Source organism: Buceros rhinoceros, unplaced genomic scaffold (assembly GCF_000710305.1).
Source record: "Buceros rhinoceros silvestris isolate BGI_N320 unplaced genomic scaffold, ASM71030v1 scaffold15424, whole genome shotgun sequence".
Classification (NCBI taxonomy): domain Eukaryota; kingdom Metazoa; phylum Chordata; class Aves; order Bucerotiformes; family Bucerotidae; genus Buceros; species Buceros rhinoceros.
In genome coordinates, this window is record NW_010410169.1 from 1,337 (window position 1) to 25,982 (window position 24,646).

A 24,646-nucleotide genomic window follows, 5' to 3' on the forward strand; every position below is an offset into this window, starting at 1 on the left:
CACATTCTCTCTCCCTACGGTTTTTAAAACAGACTCAAACTTTGAAAAAAAATTAACTGCAAAGATACAAGCCTGACAGAGAATCAAGAAAACACTATTAAATTACTTTAAATGGCATTTGGGAACAATCCGGACGTAGCGTAGCCAGAAAAAAAAGCTTTTTTTAGTGTGTCAGACCACTTCTATCAACATGAGCCATCTTACCCTCTGAGAACATTCATCCACGAGCCTGAATTCAGTGGTTGTGAAATTAATATCTTGCACATTTATGCCAAACCTGAAGAAACCAAAACAAAAAATTAGGCACTTCAAACCTAGTCTGTCAGAACTACATTGACTAATTTCTACATGCTGGCATTTATTCTTACATAAAGACTACTTTTACAACTGCATTTTGGCAGATGAAATACAGTGGAAATGTGGGTCTGCATTTTAACAGAATACACTACAAATCAGTTTTATGTGGATTCCACACATTTGGAAAACAGACAAACGGCTGAACATTTTAGAGGTCTCAGCATAGAATACTGCAAAAGATCACAATCAAGAAATACAATTTCCAAGCCACACAAACACAAATGCCCACATAACTGGGAAGAAATAACCATTATCAAGTCTCATTAATTTATTCAAATATCTCTCTTTCTGCTCGTGATTTGTTTGGGAAAAATTCCTATTTTCTTTCACATGCTTTGCAAATTGAATTAACTTATAGCAGTTGATTATCTGCCTGAGTGCACATTATAAGCATTTGACATTAAGGTATTAAAAACAGACATAAGAAAACCAACAGGTAAAATTTAGATTACAGGGGACTAATGGACCTCCGGCCACTGAATGGGAAATTCACTTGTCACAACTTTCTATCTCATTAGCTTAAAAAAGAACCAGGTTTGGGATGCCATTTCTGATAAACCTACATGATCTGCAGAAACAAAAGCGTGCAAGTACAGAGGAAATATAATTTCAAACCACTAGAAGGAGTCTATATGGAAATCATACTTAGTACCTAAATAGACGTAGCTATTAACGTGCATATATATTTATACACACGTGCACATACACATATGTATGTAGAGATATGAGGTTAAGCAAGCAATTACTCCATGGGTTTGGACCCCAAATGAGCAAGTTACGCTTAAGCACATGAGTAGTCCCATGGGCTCCAACCAAGCAAAAAAGACCTACAAACCACACAGTGTTTCAAAGTTAAGTGTGACAGCCAGGGCTTATTTCGGTGAACTTCAGCCCACCTCACCATGCCCCTTCATACTGTTCACCTAACTCTTATCTAAATTTTTCATTAGATCTTCTCAGTTCTAAAACAGAAAGTTCAAAACAAAGGAGAAACATTTGATTAGCTGGCCCTAAACAGTGACGGTGGGGTTCCTGGCTCTGGACCGGAATTTTTCTTTCTGGCTCCTTCTTCCTCTTTAACCAGGGTTTTGCCCTAAGAAGAAAACTTTTTCTGGTGGGGAGGTTCAGTTACCTTCCTCCTCACTGGGCAGTCTACAGACGCTGTATACTTCCCAACCAGCCTTGCAGGGAGGTGCACATCCCATATTCTGCAAGTTGCTACCGTCATCTAGGCAGCTTGCACAAGCTTGCTTTACGCCTCAGATCTTAAAAGATTACCAATTATAGTTAACAGCTAATAGACAAACTTGTTGGAAACATGCCCAGTTTGGTTTTATCAATGATCAGGTAAGCTACAAGGTCATACATCGTATAAGAAGCTGCTCTAAACATGAACTGGGTCTTTGAAAATGGGTCAGAACATTGTCCCCAGGTTACATTTTGAAAAATTAAAAAAAGAAAAACAATAAGCAACTATCATAAGGTGTGGCAAACGGATCTTTTAAAAGGGAAAACAGTATGCTGAGATAGTTATACTCATTACCATTTGTTGAGCAGATTCAGTGAAGCTCGGGGATCAGGGTAGTGAGAAAGAGGCAGAAGCTGCAATGTAACTGGGAAGGATGATGGGTTTCTCAATATAAAATATTTTACCTAAATAGTTAGAAGGGGAAAAGAAAAAGTTAAAACCGCATACCTGAGAACTGGAAGGTAACATAGTTTGGCACTGGTAATATGAGCTGCATTTTCAAGGGACTTCAACCTGGCTTTTGTCTGAATGCTATATACTCATATGTGCACAAAACTGCATGGAACAGCAGTGCATGTCACCACAATGTCACCATTTGCAAAAACAGCTACGAGGGAATGAAGAACCATGTGCAAAAACACAGACCTCTCCCAGGCCCCAAACAACCCTTTCATTTAGATTTTGAGTTACACAGGCAGACAAGAACAAAGGTCTTCCACAGAAGAAGGTGAAGTTAGTGAGGTGCCACCCTTCCTTACAGAACTCTAGGTGCAAGCAGTTTACACGCATTACTATAATGACTGACAATTAAATGGCACAAATGGAATATTAAGAAAATTCACAATACGTGCATATGAAAACTATCTCCATGTAACTGGTTCTGGCCCAGGCTAGGTTAGTAGTGATATAAATCTGACCAACAAGAAAGAAAGAACCGTCAGTGTGGTTGGAAGAGACACTGCTCTGCTGATGTCTCAAGTGTTGTATCTCTTGAAAATGTTTTACACATTTCGGTGATATAAGGCACTGGCATGAGAAAGGCCATCCTGTAACCACATGACAGTACATCCTATCCCGAGCCCCTGGCTCAATTATTTTACCACAAGCATGTAACTTCTACGATGATGCAAGGAAAGCTTTAAAAACTGTGAACAACTATTAGTTAAGACCTACACTGCTTTACTCCTCTCCTTGTATTAAAATATTACAGCTAGATAGCTCGAGAACTTACCAAAGACCCAAAGGGATGCAAATCTGGTGTCTTAAAATAGGGTTCAAAACACTGATCTACAAGCAGGTTGAAAATGCTAAGCATCACCAAATATTAATTACAGACTTTGTTACTTAAACAAGATAAACTTACATCAACTCAGAAAAAGCGTAACAACCACCATTCTCACCATACTACTTTTAACTGCTGTGGCACTGAAGTTGAGCGTAAGGTCAGGCTTTGTAGTCAACCGAGGCAAGAAAAAGGCAAAGGATTCCTCTTCGGGTTTCTTCTGGTGAATAAAACGAGTCAATCCTAAAATACTTCTCCTGCTTTATTGAAAAAAAAAAAAAGTTTTGTTAATTTTCTTTTTTTTCCTTTCAAACGAAGAATAAAAAACCTGACGATTTGCCAGGATCTACAATTACACTAAGTAATTTTTCCTTGAAAACATTTCTCTCAAAATAAAGCCCATAAAGCTGTAACCTAGTAGTAAAGAGTCAGTGTAACTTATGTGCATCCCTTCAGTCTCCACTCTTCTAACTGCAGCACGACTGTGGTTTTCACAGATCTACCTCTTTCTTCTGAAAAGGGTCTGGTCTGATGTCACTGATGCCATCGCCTCTGCAAGAATTGTTCCATCACAGCGACTGTTTCTTTCCCAGCATCTCCAGTACGCAATATCCATTAGGCCAGGGACTAAACGCCTCAACAGCTATTCAAAGCCCCTGATCCTGAAAGACTGCTATGCAACCTGTTGATGAAAGGCTCATACAACTCCATAAAAGATCTGATAAAACATGCTTTGGCTGCTTTCACACTAGGTAGCTCTGGTGGGGTTACTGGAGTCAGAACATTATTTACAGTCTAAAGTTCAGGCATCTGGAACATTTACTCATGGCTGGCAGTGCCTTGAAATGGAAGCTGGGGGTGTCTGGGGTGCTCTGAAACTCCAGGTGCTTCAAGATAACTAACTCAAGCACAGGAAGGTCAAAAAATATTTGTTCTAATTAAGAACACTTCAGAACAGAAATATTCTTCCTTACATCACTGTACTGGCTTGAATTAAGAACCTCAACAGATTCTGTACAGACCTGCAGGCTTCCCCACGTCTTATTTTTTGCCATCTTTCATAAAGTTCACTGGCAAGCTCAGAATCCACATCCCAGGCAGAACGGTCCAGAGAGAGACTCTTCTGCCAAAGCAGATTTGCTGGAACGATAACAGATTTTTCATATTTTACAGAGATAGCATTTGCTCCTTCCAGCAATCTACTTCTGAACATAAGCAAAAGGCAATCCACTTTTTCACTTCAAAGCAAGCACATGTGAGGGTATATATATTATTGTCCATATCTGATTTGCTTAAAGAAATACATCTGCAAAGCCATGATAATTCTACCAGCAAACAGGAGTATGGATATCACACAGGCTTGGTATGCTCTAGTAAGCCCTTTTCACTGTTGCTGTTTCTAATGGAAGCCTTTGAAAAGTCATTTTGTTATCAGTAGTCCTTACACACAGAACTCGCCACTGATGCCAATAAAGTACCAAGATCATACGCTGTTCTTTACATAGTGGTACAAAATTATAATACCACAGCACAGCAGGGAGCAAAACAAACCCCATGGTTTGGCAGAAAGGTTGTTTTCATTTTAGCTTCTCTTACTGAGGTGATGGTAATTCTCTCAAATTCTTCCTAAGATAAAATTGCAAGTTAACATCAGTCTAAGCCTTAATGCCTTTTAGAAAGTTAGACTCATATTGGTTCAAGCATTTTCACATGGCAGAGAAGAGACAGAGAAGTAAATTTATCTTGAAAGAAAACAAACGTGGCTTATTTTGAAAGCACATATCTTTTATTTTACAATCCTTAGCATTTAAAGGAACCGAGATTGTTGATGACTGGAATGATCCAGCTGCAAGTTCTTTAGGTTATCTAGGCTGTGAATTAGACTTCTCTCAACCAAATACTAGTATCCAAAATTAGAAGGCAGAATGCCTGTATGTAAAAAACTGATTACGTGTTATTACTAGAATGGAAAGAAAGTAAACAAGGAGTCACTTTATCAGCAATAATCCTTCACACAGATTTTTAAAAAGAGGTAAAACCTAAACCCTTGCTTCTAATGAATTAAAAATTCTACTGAATTAAAATTGGTATGGTATTCTTGGTACAAGCTGTACCTTGAAAAAAAAAAATTTTCTCTTCTTTCATATTTTTTCTGTTATTACACACACATATGTGCCCATAACTGATCCATATCATGCACTTCTAAGATACACACCTACACATGCCTATCTATCAGTAAATTCTTCAAGCTATGTGTTCCCATGTCACCTCAACTCTCCTTTTTACATTTGACTGACTACTATTGCCTTCTTCATATTCTCATATGAAAACACATTTTAGCAAAGCACCACCTTGAAAACACATTCTGGAGAGAATTCTTTTAACATTTAAAACTTGTAGTACCCAGCTGCCTACTGAAATGCCTTACTGAGCAAGAAATTAAAAAAAACCCACTACTCCGAATCAGCTTTCATCATATCCAACATTCCGAAGGCAGTATCATGTCCTTATAATACTTCACACTGTACTTTGGTAAATACCAGCCAGGTACTTAACACAACTCCCAGCATTACAGTATCGAGAGTTAGACTCCTTAGTTCCAGAAAAAAAGAGACTCCTCCTTTCTGTTTCACATGACACAGCGTTAAGAATGCTGTTTTACAAGTCTGGTAAATGGTCTTTTACAGAAATCTATGAAATCATTGCTGTGAAAAACAGATAAAGAGAAGGCCTTCAAACTTAACTCTGGCTAAAGGCAGGATATTGGTCAACATTTTTTGTTTTTCATCGAAGAATTCCCAGAATCTGGACCCAGATTATGCATATTTTCTAATTTGAGCACGTTGACAGCTTATCACTCTACCTCAACATCTCCAGAGAACGTGCATATGAAGAAAGCAAGGAGCAGTACACCACCAATGAGAACTTACAGGTGAGTCTTAAATATTGAGTCCAATAAAAGTTTCAAGACAGAACAATACCTTAGCACATACTATGGAATTAGACGTCTGAAATACTGCACAATGTACTCACACAGGCTACTCAAAGCCATTTATATACTCGCAGAATGTTTTTAAAAGACATAAAACTAAGTACTTATATGAACAATCTCAACGTTCTCATTACAAGTCTTGCTACATAAAATGAATTTTCTACAATGAAACTACCATCAGATGCCTAAAAAAAACTCAGGACAAGCCTACCTGAATCAGACTTCCCCAAATAACACTGAATATCACAGTGGGCAATTGCTTCAAAATGAAGATCTCCCTGCTGGAAAAACAAAACAGAACAAAACCACAACTGACCATATGACAAGACAACAAGACAAATTCCAGTATTTCAGTGCATACTTTGGATGAGTCAGTTGCCTAGAGAACTGTAATTCCATCACGGTTCAACTCCGGGGGCTTAACTTCTCAGCCTACGGAATGCTTTCACAGAGTGGTCTAGTACCAAGTTTTTCTTTCGGGACTAAGGGACTGATTTCTGGTCTAAGAAAGAAGCTGCTGCCATTTGGTTTGCAGTGCATAATAATTCAACACAAGTGAATACGATACCTTGGACACAGTCGAATATATCTGCAGAGGTATTTCAAACATTACTCCCACATTTGTGGTCAAACAAATACTAGAAAGCACATTTGTTACAGTGTCTTTCACATTGAGCTTCAAAGAAAATACATTCCAGCAGCCTGGAGGTAGAGTCAAATGTTCAGCAAAGTTCAGAATCTAGAAAGAATCAAACGACAACTGAATTAAAATTGGTACAGTTTTTTTGGTGCAAGCGGTACTTTGAAGAATGCAAACCTTCTCTTCCTTCATTATTTTTGCTGTTATTACACGCACATATGTGCCCATAACTGATCCATATAGTGCACACATGTAAATCTCCTATCTAAATATACGAAGAGCCAATTAGATGCTCAGTCATGTGCTAACCCATAAACCAGATTTGTCTGGTTTGAATCAAGCAATTGTGCGAGGAAATTACTGGCTTCGCCTTCTAAACTTCAAAGCTCATCTACGTACTAAAGACTTCCATTACAGCCTATGAAGAAATGCTGAACCCTACAGAGCACAAACACTGCAACAATTCTCAGAACAGAGAAATGATCCCTTATTTGATGCATCTGTAGCTGCAACTCAAATGAAAGAACAGCTGCTAATAAAGCAATCCAATCCAAAAGAAAAACAAGCCAGACAGTGAATAATGCCTACTGAAAGAGTAAGCTCTTCAGGACCCAACAGCTACAGGTGTACACAAACCTTTATTTTTAACTGATTTCAACCATTTCTGAGAAAACTCAGTTCTTCAAAGAAACTATTTTGTATGTCCAAGGACCACATCCTTAAATCAAAGACAAAATATTGTATGAAGCAGAAATAAAGCTTACCTTTAAAACGTTCTTTGTTCCTCTGGCCACAAAGACTTCACTCAGTTCAACGCTGAAATCAAAATTGTTTGTAAACCATATGGACCAAAATCCTGAAGTATTATGATGTGGTTCTATATGAAACAATGCTGCAGAAGGATCTAGGTCAAAATATCTGTACGTAAACACAAAAGAAAAATAAATACATCTGCAACTGTCCTTGAGCACACACAAGTGGTCCACACAAGAAAAGATAACTACAGTATTCTTGCATAATGAGGCTTTTTTAAGGTTTTAAGGAGAAAGAACAAAATTATTTCCTCTGGAATACTTACATATAATATTAGAGTAAAAATCGACAAGAACAATGTAAAAGAGGTAGGCAGGTAATCACTCTACCCTCTTGCTATGCTACAGTACAACATTACCTCCTGCTTTGTGATATGGTGGTTTGGATGAAATCGGCAAAACACAACGGAAGAAAAGACTTCACATTTTTTCTGTAATTATCCTGCTTCTGCATTGGATTAACAAGTATCATGGAAATTTTATCACAGACTCTAAGCAATGTTTATATGATATGATCTGCTAAGGTGTGTCTTGTCACTGGCTCCTGAAATTCCTCCTGGATAAAATACAAACCTATTGCTTGAAATGCCACAGGTCGGTTTTGGCAAATGATATGGCAACAATAGGAAGAAGCCTCTTCACCATCCTTGGAATCATTTGGTGACAAAGCAAGCTAATCTCATCTCTTAAAGTAGGATACAATATTCTTCTCACAATGTCAGTGAACATTAACAAACAAACAAAAGCCAACTGTCAACCTACCCTTCCATCACAGGACAGGAAAGACAGGCTTTTAGTGTTGTAGGGCCTTCCAATAGATTTTCCTTCTTGTTGTCAGCATAAGGACTTTCACTGTCCCTGGATGCAGCTGGGCAAAAAGCAGGAGAACACAACATCAGCCAGGATGAAAGCACATCCATGACTATTTTCATGGGAAGACTTGGAAGAATACTGCAAAGAGGGACATTTGCTGGTCCAATTCTTGCACAGATGAGCAATGCATCTAATTGCTCATGTCCTAATTTTCAGAGGTTCCAAACCGTGCTTGAAGAGTTTATGAATGCTACACACTTTCAAATGACACAAGCAAAGCTGTGAAGAGTGACCTGACCAATTTGAACCGCATGCCGCTGGCACAGCACTCTTACTTATCAGTGCACACTGCCTCCTTTCAATAAATGAAAAACTGTTCTGAAAAAAAGAATCATTTAACATATAGTCCCTTCTTTCCTCTTATTTACCCCCTTTCTTTTTTTGGCTAGGAAAACCAAGTCCCACTGTCATTATGAAAGCAGCCTATTTCATAAATGTTTGAAGTATATACACTGCAGTCTAGTGGTCAAAATAGGAAACAGGCTGGAGTCAGGAATGCTTAAATGTTAATCTTTGCTCTTCCATAAACATGCCTGGTCTCAGGCAAGCCTCTTTCAATGATCTTGCCAAGAAATGTCATAGAAGATGACCACCCAAGCACAATAGCCTTTTAGGAAACATACTGGAAACAGAAATATACCCCAAAATTATAAAAGGGTGCTGAAAAGGCATATTCAGTAATTACTCTTACTGTAAAACCAGGTAACATTTTAGCAAATGTTTTCTTGCCCTTTTTGAAATATAAGCATAGAGCCTTCAGTCGGCATAAGAGGAAGAACATATACACAAAAATGGTAGAAACAGCAGAAAGAATTCACCTTCCTTCTCAAAAGAAGTCCAGGCAAGTTGATTTTGAGATCTTTCAGGGTCTCTGTCTGCTGAAAAGACCCCACCCTTTTATAATCAAATCCTGTGTAATCATATTATCTACAAGTATACGGATCCTGTACCTTCACAAGAAACAGAAGCAACTTTTGTAAAGTTAGTCGATGATGAAGAGAGCAGTACTGGCTGAAACTCCACAGGTGATGTGTCTTTTTGTGACAACTGCTGTATTTCCTGCATGAAGATAAGACACAAGGATCCTTGTAGCAGCACTACAATTACTATTCCACCTCTTGTATTACATCTATCTTCTTCTCAAATTTGCAAATCTGCCATTTTCTCACATCTTCTAAATCAACCCATGGATTTTTAGTCAAGTTAACAGCTCTTACGTCTTCAGGAAAAATCCATCGCTAAACTAGAACCCATCATCTAAATGGTCTACTAGACGCTTGGGCACATTTTAAAAATACAAAAACGAGACGTATGCCACCAGCAAAATCAATCAGCTATTAGAAAGTAAGCCTGTGGGCTAATTAATTCTCCAATCAATCTCACCACCCTAAAATATGGCTTCCTGAAGCCCACAATTACCTGTATATGCACGAGGCTGTTCCCAGAGTGCATGACGTACACATCTACTGAGGAATCACCTGTCCAAAAGAATGAACACCGAGGTAAGTGCACCAAGGATGGAAGCACTCTTGCTTTGTCAGATACTCATATGAGAGGCAATCTCAATATAAATGTAAAAATCTGTGTGCGACAGATATCCTTGGAAAAAGGAGACACTATTCACATCTTGAAGCTGGCAATAGTTTCATAAAGGAGTAAGAATCTGCTCATGCCCTGGTTTGAGTTAGAGCAGGAAGAATTCTATTCAGTGATTTTACTTTTCAGCTCAGTCTCTTCTAACTGCACTATATGAAGTTAACAGCATATTTTTGCAGACAGTCTCTGCTTCTAGCAGTGATAATGCTTGATGTGTGCAGTTACTGCCAGGGGTTGGTCTGCAGAAAGGCTCTGGCTTCTACTCACTCCTGTGCAGACCAAGGTCACTGCTAAACCCTGTGTGTCACGGTGGGGGTGCAGTGAGTGAGAGGCTGCACCTGGGGGGAGCAGCGGACAGGACAGGTGACCCTACACTGACCAACCAGGTGTTCCAGCCCACAGATGTCATATTTGGTATAAAGCTGAGGGTCTCGCTCTCTCTTGCCCTCCTCTTCAATGGCTGGTGTTCGAGGAGGACTCTGTCCATTCTGCCTTCGATACCAATTCGTTCATCCCTGAATCCAGTTCCAGAATCCATATCCTGTATCTGGTTCCTGTCTCCTGCTGAGCCCAGCCTGGGCCTTCCCCAGTGCCTGCCCACTGCATCAGTGGTGACAGAGGCGTGCTTGCCATCAGGGGAGTTGGGCTCAGTATTGGTATTGTATATAGTTCATTTTATTATTGTTATTCTCATTAAAGCAGTTTTAGTTTTCTTTTCCAATCCATACGTCTCTCTCCACGGGGCACTATGAAAATGTGGAAAAGCAGGAGCAGGACAGAACAAGAGACTGTTATACTAGGGTGGTCATCACACTTCCATGAAGGAAGACGACCTGACCTTCCTGCCCTTGCTCATACTTGAATCACATCAGTAGATGCAGGCTGATGTAAAAGGGCATTCTCTCAACTCAACAGGCACAACTTCTAATAATTAATGCGCTGTCCTCAGCTGGTTCAGAGCAAGAGTACAGGTGCCACCTTCCAAAAGAGGGTTCAAGTGTTGATTCTGACTGAGCAGATGCTCCATATACACTAAGCTGTTTAAAGCACATACTCCTCTTCAACCTTTCCAGCTGGCTAGTTTCCCTGTGCCAACCTTGGCTACCAGCTGTCCCTCTTTAGATGCTGACACATGTGCTGTACCTTTAGACTAACACAGCACCATATTCCCTTTTGTTAGATCTTTCCCTCATGACCGTGTCTCTCACGTAATTATACAAATGGAAGGCAAGCAACCATTGCTGTTTGACATGGTAAAGCCACCGCTGATACTGATGGATCGAGACAGGGGATTTCCCACCAACAGCAAAAGGTGGGCTTATATGACCAACAGCAAAGGGCTTATATGACCAACCTCTAACACAGCGAGGACTTAGAGTTGCATTATGCTTAATAAAAAACAGCCTTAAAAGAATAATTCTAGCACTTTAACCACTGAAAGTGTTAACAGCGAGCACCCTTGACACACCAGATGTGAACAATTCTCTAGCAGCATCAGAATAAACGTATGTCCATGACATAAAGCACTGGCTCCTAACTGGCAGGGAGAGTAGGTTTACAGCGGGTATTTCAGCTTCAGCTCTGTGTAAATATCACATCACAGAACAGGCATAGTGGGAGGAACAGCATATATTGTTTTGCTACTAGATCTTGAACAGAACTTCTCAAAAGACAAAACGATCGTGTTCTTTTTTTTACTAGCGTGTTAAAAAATGTTTATCTAGATTCTTAAGCAGTTCCTTCTTCAATCAGAAAGTGAAACAGTTAGAAATGTCGGAAAAAAAAGCTATTCAAACAGACTGCAAAGCTCTATAAATAATTTAAAATCTCCTGAATTGAGAGGATTTGTTCACCCAATAAAGGTAGTCTAAAGAAATTGCAAGAAGTTGATTGTTTTGCCTGTGGAATTCTAGCTTACAAGAACAAACGATGCATACGTCTGTATTACCTCACTACCCCACTTTCCACAATGGCCACTATCCCCAGTACCGTACAAACCATTCTGCCTCCACAGACCTATTATGGACAATTTCATTAACGGGAAACTGGAAATGCAGTTGTAGAAATCAAACAGCCATGACATCTTTCCATACTGTTTAAGCAGATGCATAAGCAAGGGGGACTAAAGAACGAAACTGATGTAGTTTGCAACTTTACAATCACTACCTTTATAAAGAGGATGCACTTGCAGTCAACTCTGCCTAAACAAAGTGGCTGACAAGCTGTGTTTAAACTGATCCGTTTTCCCTTACGAAATCTACCTGTCAGGGAATTGGATTCACTTTGGCACATCAAATCACAACTTATTTATAAAACCAAGTTCTATTACAATCAACAGTCATAATTAGCACTTACCCGAGGTCTTTGTTTTTTCCATTGCTACATAAACTACAAAAAGATTCTCCAGTAAGTATTGTCTGTGCTCCACAAAATCTTGTTGGGCATTTTCCATTCTTACTGTTAAGCTCATTTCTAGCAGCATTGGGTCACCAGACATAAAACAGCAACTCTGGAGCGAGACAAGGGGATATGGTGTGTGTGGTGGGGGAGGAAATGGAAAAAAATTCATTACCGTAAGGTATCTTGAGAAGCTAATCAAAGGTATTATCTAACAGACAAGGTTTCCAGTACCAAAGTGTGGGCAAAACAGGAGCAATTAGGACCTCTGCTAAAACCTCAGCAGAAACCAAAGACAGTGCAGGCAGAGACAGCACAGCAAAAATGAAGATGAAAAACAGCCAAAAAGGACACTGAACCTTGAAAGAATGTGAATTTATAAACTGTCTTAGTCAGTCTCACCTCAGGGACTGCAAAACAGTTTCCTTTGTCAAATCCTCTGCCTTCAATAAAATGTGCCATAAACAGACTGATGCACGTGTCTTAATGGTAGGAAGACAGTTCAGGTTCCCTGGTCTGTTTATAGTTAACTTTCCAAATCCTGTGCTTTTTGTCTCCATTTCTCACTGAAGTAATTTTAAAAAAAACAAACATACGTGTACAATTCTTAATTGAAAACACTGTTGTCTGGCCAGAAAACGTCAAATAAATACAAATAGGATTTCATTTCCTTCTCTAAGTAGCGGCTACTGTTAAGACTGTGGAGTCTTAGCAACTACAAAGACACAGACACCATTTCACAAAAAATTACACCCAACAAAGCAAAACAAAACTGGACAATCAACAGTGAATAACATAAATTTCACCTGCATCACACCTTGAGGTCACTAAACTCAGGTTCCAATGCCCTACTAAGAGGGCTAATTTGCTCAGGAGCAGGAGGAGAAAACCCCCACCCCTGGGACATGAAGTGATCACACGAAGCAGCAGCAAAACACCTTCAGCTAACCTGAAGTGTCACAAGGAGATACAGCGGGAGCAGGAAAATGTCTTTGGGAATGGGATACCAGTTCACCGTTCACACAGCATCAAAGAAACCCTGAGCTCTTGAAATAGCTGCCAGGAGCAGGAGAGGAGGCCCCTATGGAGACTGGTGCACAGAGGTGGTGTGCCCTTGGGAAGTTCACATCAAAGAACGGGCACTATGTGCCATCTCAACAAATGTTAGGTGCATCCCAAGCCTAACCTTATTGACCAACGTAATGTAAGAATCAAACATGGGAGTAAAACAGCACAGAAGCACTGTGATGTGTAACATACAGAAAAACAACTGTGGGTCTGGGCTTTGTCACGCTTGGTGAAAAAGAGGCGCCACAGACCACACCACAGGCCTTTTTATCTGATCCAACAAAACACCCCACCAAGTACCATCACCTCTGCGAACCAACACGTCCTCCGTAAGGACATTTGAGGAGAGAGGAGGAGAGGAGATCCAGATGGCACTGCTCAGGAGGACATCTACTGTCCTGAACAATCAGAGCTTTTGGAAGGGGCTTTTCTGCTGACAAGTTCACCCCTCCTTGGCTCTGCCCAACACCAAGACCATCTTCCAAGTCTCCTGAGCATAAGGAGACTTTTCTGCTGACAAGTTCACCCCTCCTCAGCGCTGCCCAAACCAAGACCATCTTCAAAGTCTCCTAAGCATAAGGCCCAGACAGCCCAGACTTCAGCCTCTCAGTTCACTGATCTCTTGTCAGTGTGAACCAGAAACTTGTGAAATGTTTCTGAAGAAAGGAAATTGCAAGAATCTAATCACTTTTGTACTCCCAAGTAATACAATATTTACGCATTAAAACATTTAGCCTGTAGTGTTGGTTTTGGGGTTTTTGGGGGAGGCTAGGTGACTTTTTCCACAACTCCCTCTCCTAAAGGTTACAGTGTGATGTGTGTGACATTTAATTTATACCACAGGGTACAGTTTTATAAAAGTATAATTCTCCTTTAAACTGACAAGAAGAAAATTGCTTTGTTGCTAAAACTTCTAAAGCTCTGGGAAACGCCCCTCTAAACCTGGATTAAAGGAAGATGATTTAAATAAATATAAAATTATAATAGAACACACCTTAACTTGCTGATATGCGTCATCAGGTAAACTGCATTCAAGGTGAACATGTAAAAGGCTGGCATTCATAGTTTCCACCTATAAGAAAGAAAAGTGAAGAAAACATTAGGCACATTGCTTCAAAAGAAGTATCATGCGATTCACACACTGTAATAGGACTATTTCTGCATATCCATGGCAGAGCAATGCAAAAAATTTTTTTTCGAATAAATACAATTACTCCATACAATAGGCCAACAATAATTTCCAACTCTCAGGAATTCCATCAATATCTACTTACCTATTATTATACACGATTATTCAATATCAATATAGCATCAATATAAGCAACCTTTATACACTTTCATATGTCAATAAACTGTAGGTATCCAACAGAGCCCTTCTGTATAACACAAAAGCTTCTTTCCTTCTTCTCTGTATATTTTCTTTGCTGATGGATACTGAAACACAGTTGCTAGGCCAAGAACATAACGCTTCTTGGCATGGCTTCGTGCCAAAATCGACAGACAGAAAAGAGAAGATGACATTGATTGTGCCAGCTTGTAAAGCACTCGTAAATCTAATGGGGCGACAGCGCCGACAAAGCCCAGCACAGTTTATGAAAGCTATCTGGAAAGCCAAATTACTTGCACAAACTGCTCAGCCAGTAAATCTCATCCTACAATAAATAAATAATGACAGACCTGTCACTCTATCAGTGCCTTAAGTACAACAAAATTACCTGATGATTTTGAAACTCAAGTGGAACACACCCCCTCCCCACCCCCCCCATTACTCTCGTGAAACCGAACAAAATATGTAAATAAAGTTTCTGAAGATGTCAATGCAACTGACTTCAATGCTGAAAAGTGAAACAGTGAAGAAAAGTTTTTGAAGTATCCAACACCCTATTTTGTACCTCCCTGGGACGGGCAGAAGGGGGCATGGTGCGTCCGAGCAGACAGTGGATCTAGCACACGCTTACCACACGTGTGGCGTTTGAGGAGGTCCAGTTTTACAAAAGCACAGCCAAAAAGCCGCCAACATACATTCTAAATTCCCGATTCAACCGGACTTCATACCAAAATGACCTGGGCTTCGCACAAGAGGGCGATGTAACCTCTGCAAAGGTGGTTAGCAGTGAACCAAACGCTGTTCCCAGGGCAGCCCTCCGGGGAACAGGAACACCTGCCATCTCCTTTCTCTTTTACAAACGCCTTTGCCCTCACCAAATTGAGAGCACAAACAAAAATCCATTTGACTCCAGAACATGCACCACTAACGAACCTCTCGCAGCCACAACTGCTAATGGAGTTTTAACAAGGCAGTGAGATCATATAAAGAGCAACTTTGGGGGTTGCTTTTCTGGTCACATAAACCTTGATGTTTAAACTTCCCTTCTCGGTGGTTCTTGGGAGAACACTATGGCTTTCATGGTTCTAAACAAGGAGCTCTTAGCCCTTATTCAATGCCACTGTAGTTGAAAATAGTTTAAGATCCCAAACTCCTATAAAAAAACAAAACAACAAAACCAAAACAGCTAAATCATATTTTTCCAACTTTTTTTTTTAAACTGTTTTTCTTGACCTGGCATAGGTCTACCCAGGAAACTGCTGTCATCTTAACACTGAAGATGCTAATCTAACATGCACAGAGGGGAAAAAAAAATGTTATTGAGGTGTATTTGATGTTAACCTGTTTTTATGGGAATCTTTTATCTCTCTTTGTCAAACAATCTTTAGAAAAGGAAAAGGGTTTTCATTTATGTAAAGCAGAAAATAGATGCGTAACTGTCATGCCTACGATCTCACAGCAATGGCAGGATGGCTGTGTTAGCGATAGGAGAAGATAAAGCATCTGAAAAGAACACAGTCAGAAGCAGAGCTTCCAAGATGACAAACGCAGGACCACGTCCACATCTCCCAGCAGTGCAAGCACACCGTTTACACTGTAAATATCACTGCCTACGAATCGGAGCAGAGAGCCAAGTTATGCAGTGTACATTTGCACCAGAAATGAACCGAAAAGAAGAGGCACAGTACGAGGGGTAAAGTCAGAAAGAGTGCTGCAGAGAAGAACAACCACTGCTAGTTCATTAGCCAGTACCTCTATTTTGTGTTAGGAACAAACACACGCATGCTTGCACGTACATACACAGTCAGCACCTGTAAGTTCTGCATGAACAGAATAGAGAAGTCTGATGGAAGCCACATAAATGAAATTCCTCTCAGTTTTGGTAAGTTCTTACATTTACAGAGGCCTCTGTCCAAAAAAACCTTAAAAACCTGAACTATCTGATCTGCAAGGAGCCCTGCTCTCCTGACGAAGGTCTAGGATTCTTGCTGGGGGACAGTAGAGTAGGCAATTACATAGGAAATAATTCATCCATTGGAGAGAGACGAAGCATCAACAGGCCAGCTCAACAGCCACCAAGCAACCACAGACCCGAGATCACTTTTAGGGGAAGAATTCCTCATTCTGCCTTAGAGCATGTCTGATTGACAAGGCACCTACACAAGATTTTCGGAGATATTCTTGCATCATTATCAGGACTGTAGAGTTCAAACACTTCCTGGAGTTTGGCTACAGTATAACTAAAGAAGAACAGGCATTGAACAAGCCTACCCTTCACGCTGCACGCTGATACTTCAAAGCTTCTGTCCTGGACATTCCCTGACCCTAAAGAGCTATTTTCCACTCTAAAAGGTGTTAATAAGCTGTCCCTGTAATAATGATTCAGCAGAGTTTCATCAGTTTTTTGCAGGATGGCAAAAAATGTTATCAGGATGGCACACCTTGAAAACTCTACTACCTTCCTTTTCTACACCCAAGCAGCACACTTCCACATATTTCCTTCTCTGGTCCTCTGTCCACCAGCACAACACACAGCTTAAGTTCCTGGGTTCCTACCACTACTTGCAGTACTTCCCTTGACCGGGTTTGGTTCATAAACTCTGAACTCCTCTGGAAAGGTAGCAAAGTGATGCTGTGTCTCCTACCATAACACACCCCAGCCTGCAGGTCTCTCCTCCACTGACATTTTCAGTGTGTTTATACAGCATTTTGAACACAATGATGCAGCTGCCCTGTTAGTGCCATCCAAATACTAAACAATGCCAAAGGACAAGCAACTGGAGCAAAGACGATGTCCAGAAGCTGGATAAACAAACATGACCTATATGGGCTCCACCATCTGTTACAGCTTAGTGGTAACGAGCCACTGCTGCACGGCCACGTGGACATACTATGAATTCGCAGTGTTGGAAAGAGCTCTTCTTTCCTCCCGATGAGTGAGCCAGGAGCTCAGAAGTCCTGTGATCCAGGACTACAGCCAGAGCACACCAATCCTGAACCCTTCAAAAGCTGAAGCTTTGAAAAAAGTAACAGGAAGGGTCATAAAGGCAACTTTGTCTTTCTTTTCTTAGTAATCATAGAGTTTATGCTAAAAGAACTTGGGGGAATGATGGAAAAAAAAAGGGAGGCCTGTATACCTTTGCCTGTTAAAGGATAAAAACAATCCACATAATCAATGGAAGTTCATTCTCCACAAAAAAAGCAAACACAAACCTGTCACATATTGTATTTCCAATACTGTAGAGGTAAACTTTCATCTATAATCCCCAGGAATTACGTTACTTTTCCAACATAAATACTCTGTAGAGCCAGAATTTCCTCCATAGCCCTATGTACAACTCTGGCCATTCACCTTCAAATGAAATTTTTCCAAACTGGAGAAGCTGCAGAAGGGTGTTGCCAATTTGGTTAAGAAATGGACAGTCCATCACTGAATAAGGTACTGCAGAGCACAGACCACTCATCTTGGCAAAGTGAGCGCTGAAGGATGCAACGTCACCTACAAATGCTTTTGGGTATAAGTAAGTGTCGTAAGGAGGAGGAGTTACATAAACCAAATGCATTATCTTAACAAACAAATACGAAGTGGCCACAAAGCAATTCAAAAGTCGGGTGTAGGTTTCCAACCACCAAAGAAGTAAGAACAAGTATTTGGGGCTATGGTAACAACACTTCCAGCAGTTCTGAGAAGCTATCTTACCAAGCCCATGGTGGGACTAAATGACATTACCCTTCCAGCCTTGACAATCAAGGACATCTGTATTACCAAACAACTTAAACACAACCACCTTTAGAAAAGGAGACAATAGAGGCAAAAAATAGACACACACCATGAAGCACTTGGTCAGCTTTCTCAGAGGTGTCCAAGCAGTGTCAGTAGACTTCAGAGGTATTTAGTGTCCTGAACTAGACATTGTCACCCAAGGTTACAACTCATTCATCCCAAGATGACAAAGGATGTGTAAATGAGGCTTTCAAATTTACACCGGTGTTTAACTCCAGTTAAAAGTAAATGGGGGAAAACAAATGTGCACAGCTGAGTATGAGTGGCTTTAAATGCTTTTTTACTACAAATTTCCATTTTATGTTTAATAATTACGTATCCTTAAGTTTGCACATGAAATAGTCACCCACTGAAACCTCACAGATCTCCCTTCCACAGCTTCTGAGCCTAGAATATAAACTGGACAATACAGAATCATACCAATTTTTATGGGATCTGGATCAGTGTATAAGCAGGGTGAATGGAAGGTGGCACTTCTGGAGAGAACAGCTATCTGTAGAGCAACACATTTCTAGCATGAACACAAATTTGAGCAATAAGCTCCTTTTCAGTATTTAGACCTTATCTACCAACTTCAGTGGCTGAGGAGTCCGTCCCACTGCTGCAACGTCTCTGTCCAAACCAGTAACAATCGCTGAACAGAAGAGTAATTCCTTAATTATGGCCCGGCACAGGAAAATTACACCCACAGCTAGGAGAACCGAGTCAACACTCTCTTTCAGTACATGTCCTGCAACAAGACTGGTGTCAGGTGGTACCACACTGCACTGCCAAACATGATCTCAAGCTCTAGAAATAAAGCATACGAAAATCTTCCTCACTATACAGTCGGGAAAATACCAAATGCTCCCCAAAACTTCTCTGCCCAGGAATTCAGAGAGAACTGTGAACCAGTTCAAACTTCAGGTAGTACCCGACAACAGCCCAGTGAGCTAGATGCAAAGTTGCAGAGAGACATGTCATGAACAGCATCCGAAAACCCCTTCTCAGCTCTACTCCAGCACCCATAATTACAAAACCTGAAGACTTTTGGTTCCTTCGCAAGAGCCAGTCTGTGTACTCCAAACCCGTGTGATTACAGGAAAGACTGGTACAGAGGACAAGAAAGGAAGAGAAGGAAATTGTGCATTATCCTCAGGTAGAGGTAAGATTGATCCAATATATACGTCGTAGACTGAAGAAGCTGAACTGAGCTGAGAATTTTCGCAGGTAGAACAGAAGATGACATCATGAATGCATTCAAGGCAGCTTACATTTAGATGAAAGAATAAATCATGTTACGTGCTAAGATATTCTAAGCATGTTTTTTAAAAAACTAAATCTGTGCGCAATACAAAAGGAAATCTGAAAGATCAATTTTTCCAGTTAGTTTTTCACTTGAAAGGTTCTGTATGGCCTGGAAGATAAGAAAATACTTGCAACTGCAACCAAATGACAGAAATCGATGAAGCTTCTTTCAACTGAAATATTTATGCCTGGTAAATTCACCTTGTTGTATTTTCCACAGCTCCCTGCTTTAGTCAAGCTGAGGTAAGCAAAGCTGGTACCTTCAGCAGTGACAGGGGCAGGAGGGGATACTCCAGCCTGATTCCCAGTTCTCGTTATCCACACAGCATGCCATGCTTTTTAACTGCGGCAAACTGCTGGCACAGCCTTGCTGTTAACCTGCATGCGTAACGGCTCTAAAGCAAAAACCAGAACAAACGAAACCAGCCCCTCCTCCCAACTTCATAGTAAAAAGTTTATTTTTTTTTAGGACAGATCAATTCCCAAGTTTAGTTCAGAGCAGGGCCTCACAAATAGTTTTGTCAGCAAAACTGAGAGGACAGCACACCACAGGAGCATGAACAAGAACAAGGGGGAATAGTTTAAATGCCAAAGACTGTCTCATAAAAGCAGAACACCAGCTCCATCACAGCAGCCCTGTATTTTGTGACCTCTCTGCTGCAGTCACTTGTACTTGGAACTTTTTTTGTTAACATTCCTTGCATCCCAGCAACTTGAGGACATAAAAACCTTATGTCTAAGAAGATTTATGTTTCATCTCCATTTGAAATGTATACTGTACCAGTGTGCGTGATGCCTGGATGTTCTGAATATGTGGAAATAGTAAGTAGGCATTTGCCAGCTGCCCTCTAGGTTCTGCTGGAGAAGACGTCGGAGTTCCTGTTCCAAAAACCTATTGTTAAAGGAAAAGGTCAATTCATCAGCATCTAGTATTTCAGTTATCACGGCAACATACAAAACTATTTTTGCTAATAATAACAATCTTCCCGAGAAACAGATTGGATTTTCACATTAGATTATTTCAAAAGACAGTTTATTGATAATGAAGTTGCTATGTGGAAAGTAATTATACACATAAATGGCACTTGAGCATCTTCATTCAGGCATGATTACAAAAACAAAACAAAGCACTCACCAGCAGAGCATCAGGTTATCCCAAAAAGAAAGTATCTAAATTCTCATCATTGTTCAGGCGACTACAAAAGACATATCACCATTTGGTGGTGAAGTAATTTCTGGAAAAAACTTTGTTACTAGTTCAACTGCATATTGAATTCGATGGCGTTGCCTTAAAATCGAGTAAAATAAATTTTGATCATTTGGGTTTTTAAAGTCAGTGGTTTTCAGAGTACTGTAAATTTGCAAGTGGAATGTTTTTACTGAATTCATAGTCTGCTCCACCAAAACTAGTTCATGACAATGATATGCAAGATAACAGGGAAAAATAAATTCACTAGAGGTTAAAAAAATGCCTTGGGACTTTTTCACTTGTATGCAAAGATAGGTGGGGGGGGGTTAAATAGAAAAAACACGTTTTTAATTAAGGGGATAATACAATGCATTCTATCTTCACTGAAGACTTCTAACTACTGACAGAAAATGTCAGATCAAAGGGAATACTCTTATTTTTTTTTGTAATGGAGGCAATTACAAAGTACATTTTTTTATCATACTACCTCTTCTCCATTTGGGTGAATCTTCTGTACATACTCTTGCATGTGTTTGCATTAGAGACACCAAACAGATTTCAAGGCTTTGGGGCTCTCAAAACCACTGAAACTTTGCGTCACCCACTCAAGTTATGCCCGATTTTGAAACTCTTAGAGCTGATGCAAGCTGGAATCAGGGGCAGCTATTTCTCTGTTTCAGGTGGCGGGTGTAACTGTCCATGAAAACCAGTCTGTAATTGATTTTAGCAGCAGTCCAACGTGACACAAACTAATCTTTTGGTGACGCAGACAACTGCTTCCCCCTCAGCTTGTTGATAGAAGGCCCTGGTTGAGCTGACCAGGCAATAAATCATGGGGTCAGGAATGAGTACAAGGAGAGGATATATGTCAAAAAGAAAAGGTCAGCCAGTCTCTAATGCACTCTTCCCTCATCCCTGATGAAAAGTTCATGCCAAATGTGCCATTACCTCTAATAAACATTAGATAAATGCAATATTTGTATTTAAAAAAAAAAAGAATGCATTTTAATTGAACTTACCTATGCTTCAATTTAAAGAGCTTTGCTTTCCAGCACAGTATCAAAGTATGGTAATGGAATAGGTGGATGGTTGATTAAAGCTGGCATTGTTCTTAAACCACTGAATTCTTAAATCACTCTAACAGTGAGTTCAAGTTTTCTTTTACAAAGTAATAAATGCAAATAACAACAGGACCATGATTTTTTAAGTACATATATACAAATACACTTAAGTTTTACTACTGTCACTAGCCCAAATAAAAGTAGCAATTTTAACCACATACATGTATGAGGGACCATGAGACTAGCAAGATCTGGTAAAAGGAATGAACTGTAAACATTACTCCACCTGATTTGTATCAGGAATTCAATGAAAGTCTCTATGATCAAAATGTACAAAAATCACTTTTCAAAACAAAGGTAAATCCAAAGCTTAAACTAAAAATAAGAGTAGTTACCTGATATGAAAGTACTCCATGAGATGAGGTATTTATAAATAATGAGCTTTCAATACTGCCTTCTTCTGTTGGCAGGAAGAGTACTCTGAAAGAAATTTTTCCCATCGCTGGAATCACCTGCAGAGACCACAAAGAAGCTTGCTTAGTTGTGCCAGAGACCATGACACACGCTATTCAGTCACACGGCCCAACAGACATTTCCACATGTACTCCTTTATCCCACTTAGCAGAACCTCAGCCCTGAGAAGCTTCATCTGTCCACAACTCTCGACTCTTACTATGGAGAACAACTGAGACCGTGCAGCAACGCACCGTAGTATGGCTGTAGTTTCTTGGCTAGCTCAGGCCTTGCCAGTCAAGACTCTTTTTTGCACAAGAAATTAATTGGGCAGCACCGACGGCCTCTGTGTGCACAAAAATGCTTCCCCACACAGAGATATCTATTACAAAGGGAATCAATCCCCCCTGCAATATACAGTCAAATGAGTCAAAACTGAACTTGGGCAACACAATTAGTAACCAAATAGGACTAACTGAAAGAACAATACGTTTACGTCTGCACAGTAACACCCTTTCAGCCATAGTAAAAAACCACCAATCAGCTGCAACTATAATAAAAACCCTTTGCACATCAGTGGAGGATAAAATCTGGGCTTCATCAAACTGAGATCACAGCGATTCATTCTTAACATGTGTTGTATTGTTATACACTCCTAAAAAAATACAGAGTTGAAATAATGATCTGAGATCATAAGGCAATTATGTTCATAATTGCAGTACAAAATGCATAAAACATTTCATTGCAGTTTAAGGAACATGGAAGACCATTCAAAAGACTGAAAATTCAAGGCTGTGAAACACCCACGTGCCTGTGGATTACTGCATAATGCCGCATAGAGCAGCATGCAATTTCAACAGCCACTTCAACACCGAAAAATTCTCCTCTTTCTCTGTTACTGTAAAACACATTTGCTACTGTAGATTTTGGAAGTCTTCTTCCTTAGCAGTCTAAGCTGAAGTGATCAAAAAAAAAAAAAAATGCTAGCAAAACAGAAAAAAGCCAGAGATCCTACAAAAAAGCATGGAGAGAAAACACAGAGTGAAAAGCTCAGGCCAAAGGAAGCACGAAGGCTTGGCACTTGGCCATTACATAGTTTCCAAAAGTACATCAACACTCACCCGGCTATGAGCAGGAGACACATGAAACTGTCTAGTAGCTGTAAACACTGAATTCACTACAACTTCTCTATCTCTACTGGGGTTGTAGGCATACAGCATTTTAGCTCTGGGTAGCCCCAGTAATCTAAAGGGACGAAAAAAAGAGAAAAATTAACAACTTTGTAAGTACAGGCAATGCACCAAAAAACAACAAACACAAATCACTCTAAAATATGTTGATATGCAACAATTCCCTAGTTGTAACTATTCTTTGGACACACGCCAAGCAAATTTTGCCCTTTTGTATGCAAAGACAAATAAGTAACATTGGGATGTGAGACTTGCACTTAGCCAAAACTCATTTGAGTCACCAGCAGTTTAAGAAAACAGCAACCCTTATGAGGCACAAAGTTTTGAATAAAAAAGTTTAAATAACCCAAGTCTTGTTTTAACAATGAAAGCAATGATTCTCTTACGGCTTTTGCTTTAGTTAGTACATCCTAAAACCCAGCACCTTACACATCCATTCTGTGCAACCTCTGAAACAGTCCTTTAACTCACAAGGGGACCGTGTTTCTTTTTGATTACTGATTGACCAAAGGCTGATTATCATTTAAGAATAATTTTTAAAGTTTTCTTAGAGGAGAACTGAAAAAAAGAAAAAAAACAACCAAAAACATCACACACCAAACAACAGAACACAAACCGACAAAAAACCCAACCAAAATCCACTTCGAGTATTCTACCAGTTTTGCCTGGGACTTTCTGGATTTTACTTTTAGCAGCTAAAGAAAGCAGTAATATCTCCCTCCGCTAGGAATTTTTCAAGAAATGAACAACCAGCATGAAAAAATGATTTGACATCCATGCAGAATCACCTGAAACGTTCCCAGAATGTTTCTCTTTCTCTTTTCCTCCTTCCTAGAACTATGTTGATTATCATTTACAAAGTATTGCAAGGCAAGAAACAGGTCCAACGCTGCGGCCATTACTTACTATTTCTCTTAATTTCAGAGGACGGCATGATCTGAGCTAATGTTCTTTATGCAAATGTAGCCCTTACACATGTTCCTCCCCCTCTTCTTTTTTAATCAAAATAACAATAATGTAAGATACTCACTGCATTCCAAAATGCAGAACTGATGGGTGAAAATGTAAGGCCTTCCCATTTGGCTGCAT

The 24,646-nt window shown here is 39.9% G+C and overlaps 1 protein-coding gene across 1 annotated transcript; it reads right to left on the reverse strand.

Annotated features, from left to right (window-relative positions):
- Positions 1-204: 204 nt before the first annotated feature.
- On the reverse strand, positions 205-24,646 carry LOC104492912 (transmembrane protein 131-like; the record flags this gene model as incomplete). The annotated part of the gene is made up of 16 exons (XM_010135515.1): positions 24,588-24,646; positions 23,489-23,612; positions 22,310-22,426; positions 20,446-20,556; positions 14,261-14,338; positions 12,157-12,310; positions 9,625-9,683; positions 9,156-9,264; positions 8,095-8,200; positions 7,285-7,438; positions 6,449-6,619; positions 6,092-6,161; positions 3,911-4,028; positions 3,007-3,145; positions 1,901-2,010; positions 205-277 (listed from the first exon to the last, which is right to left on the reverse strand). Coding segments are annotated over exons 1-16 (1,752 nt in total), but the record flags the coding sequence as incomplete, so codon positions are not given.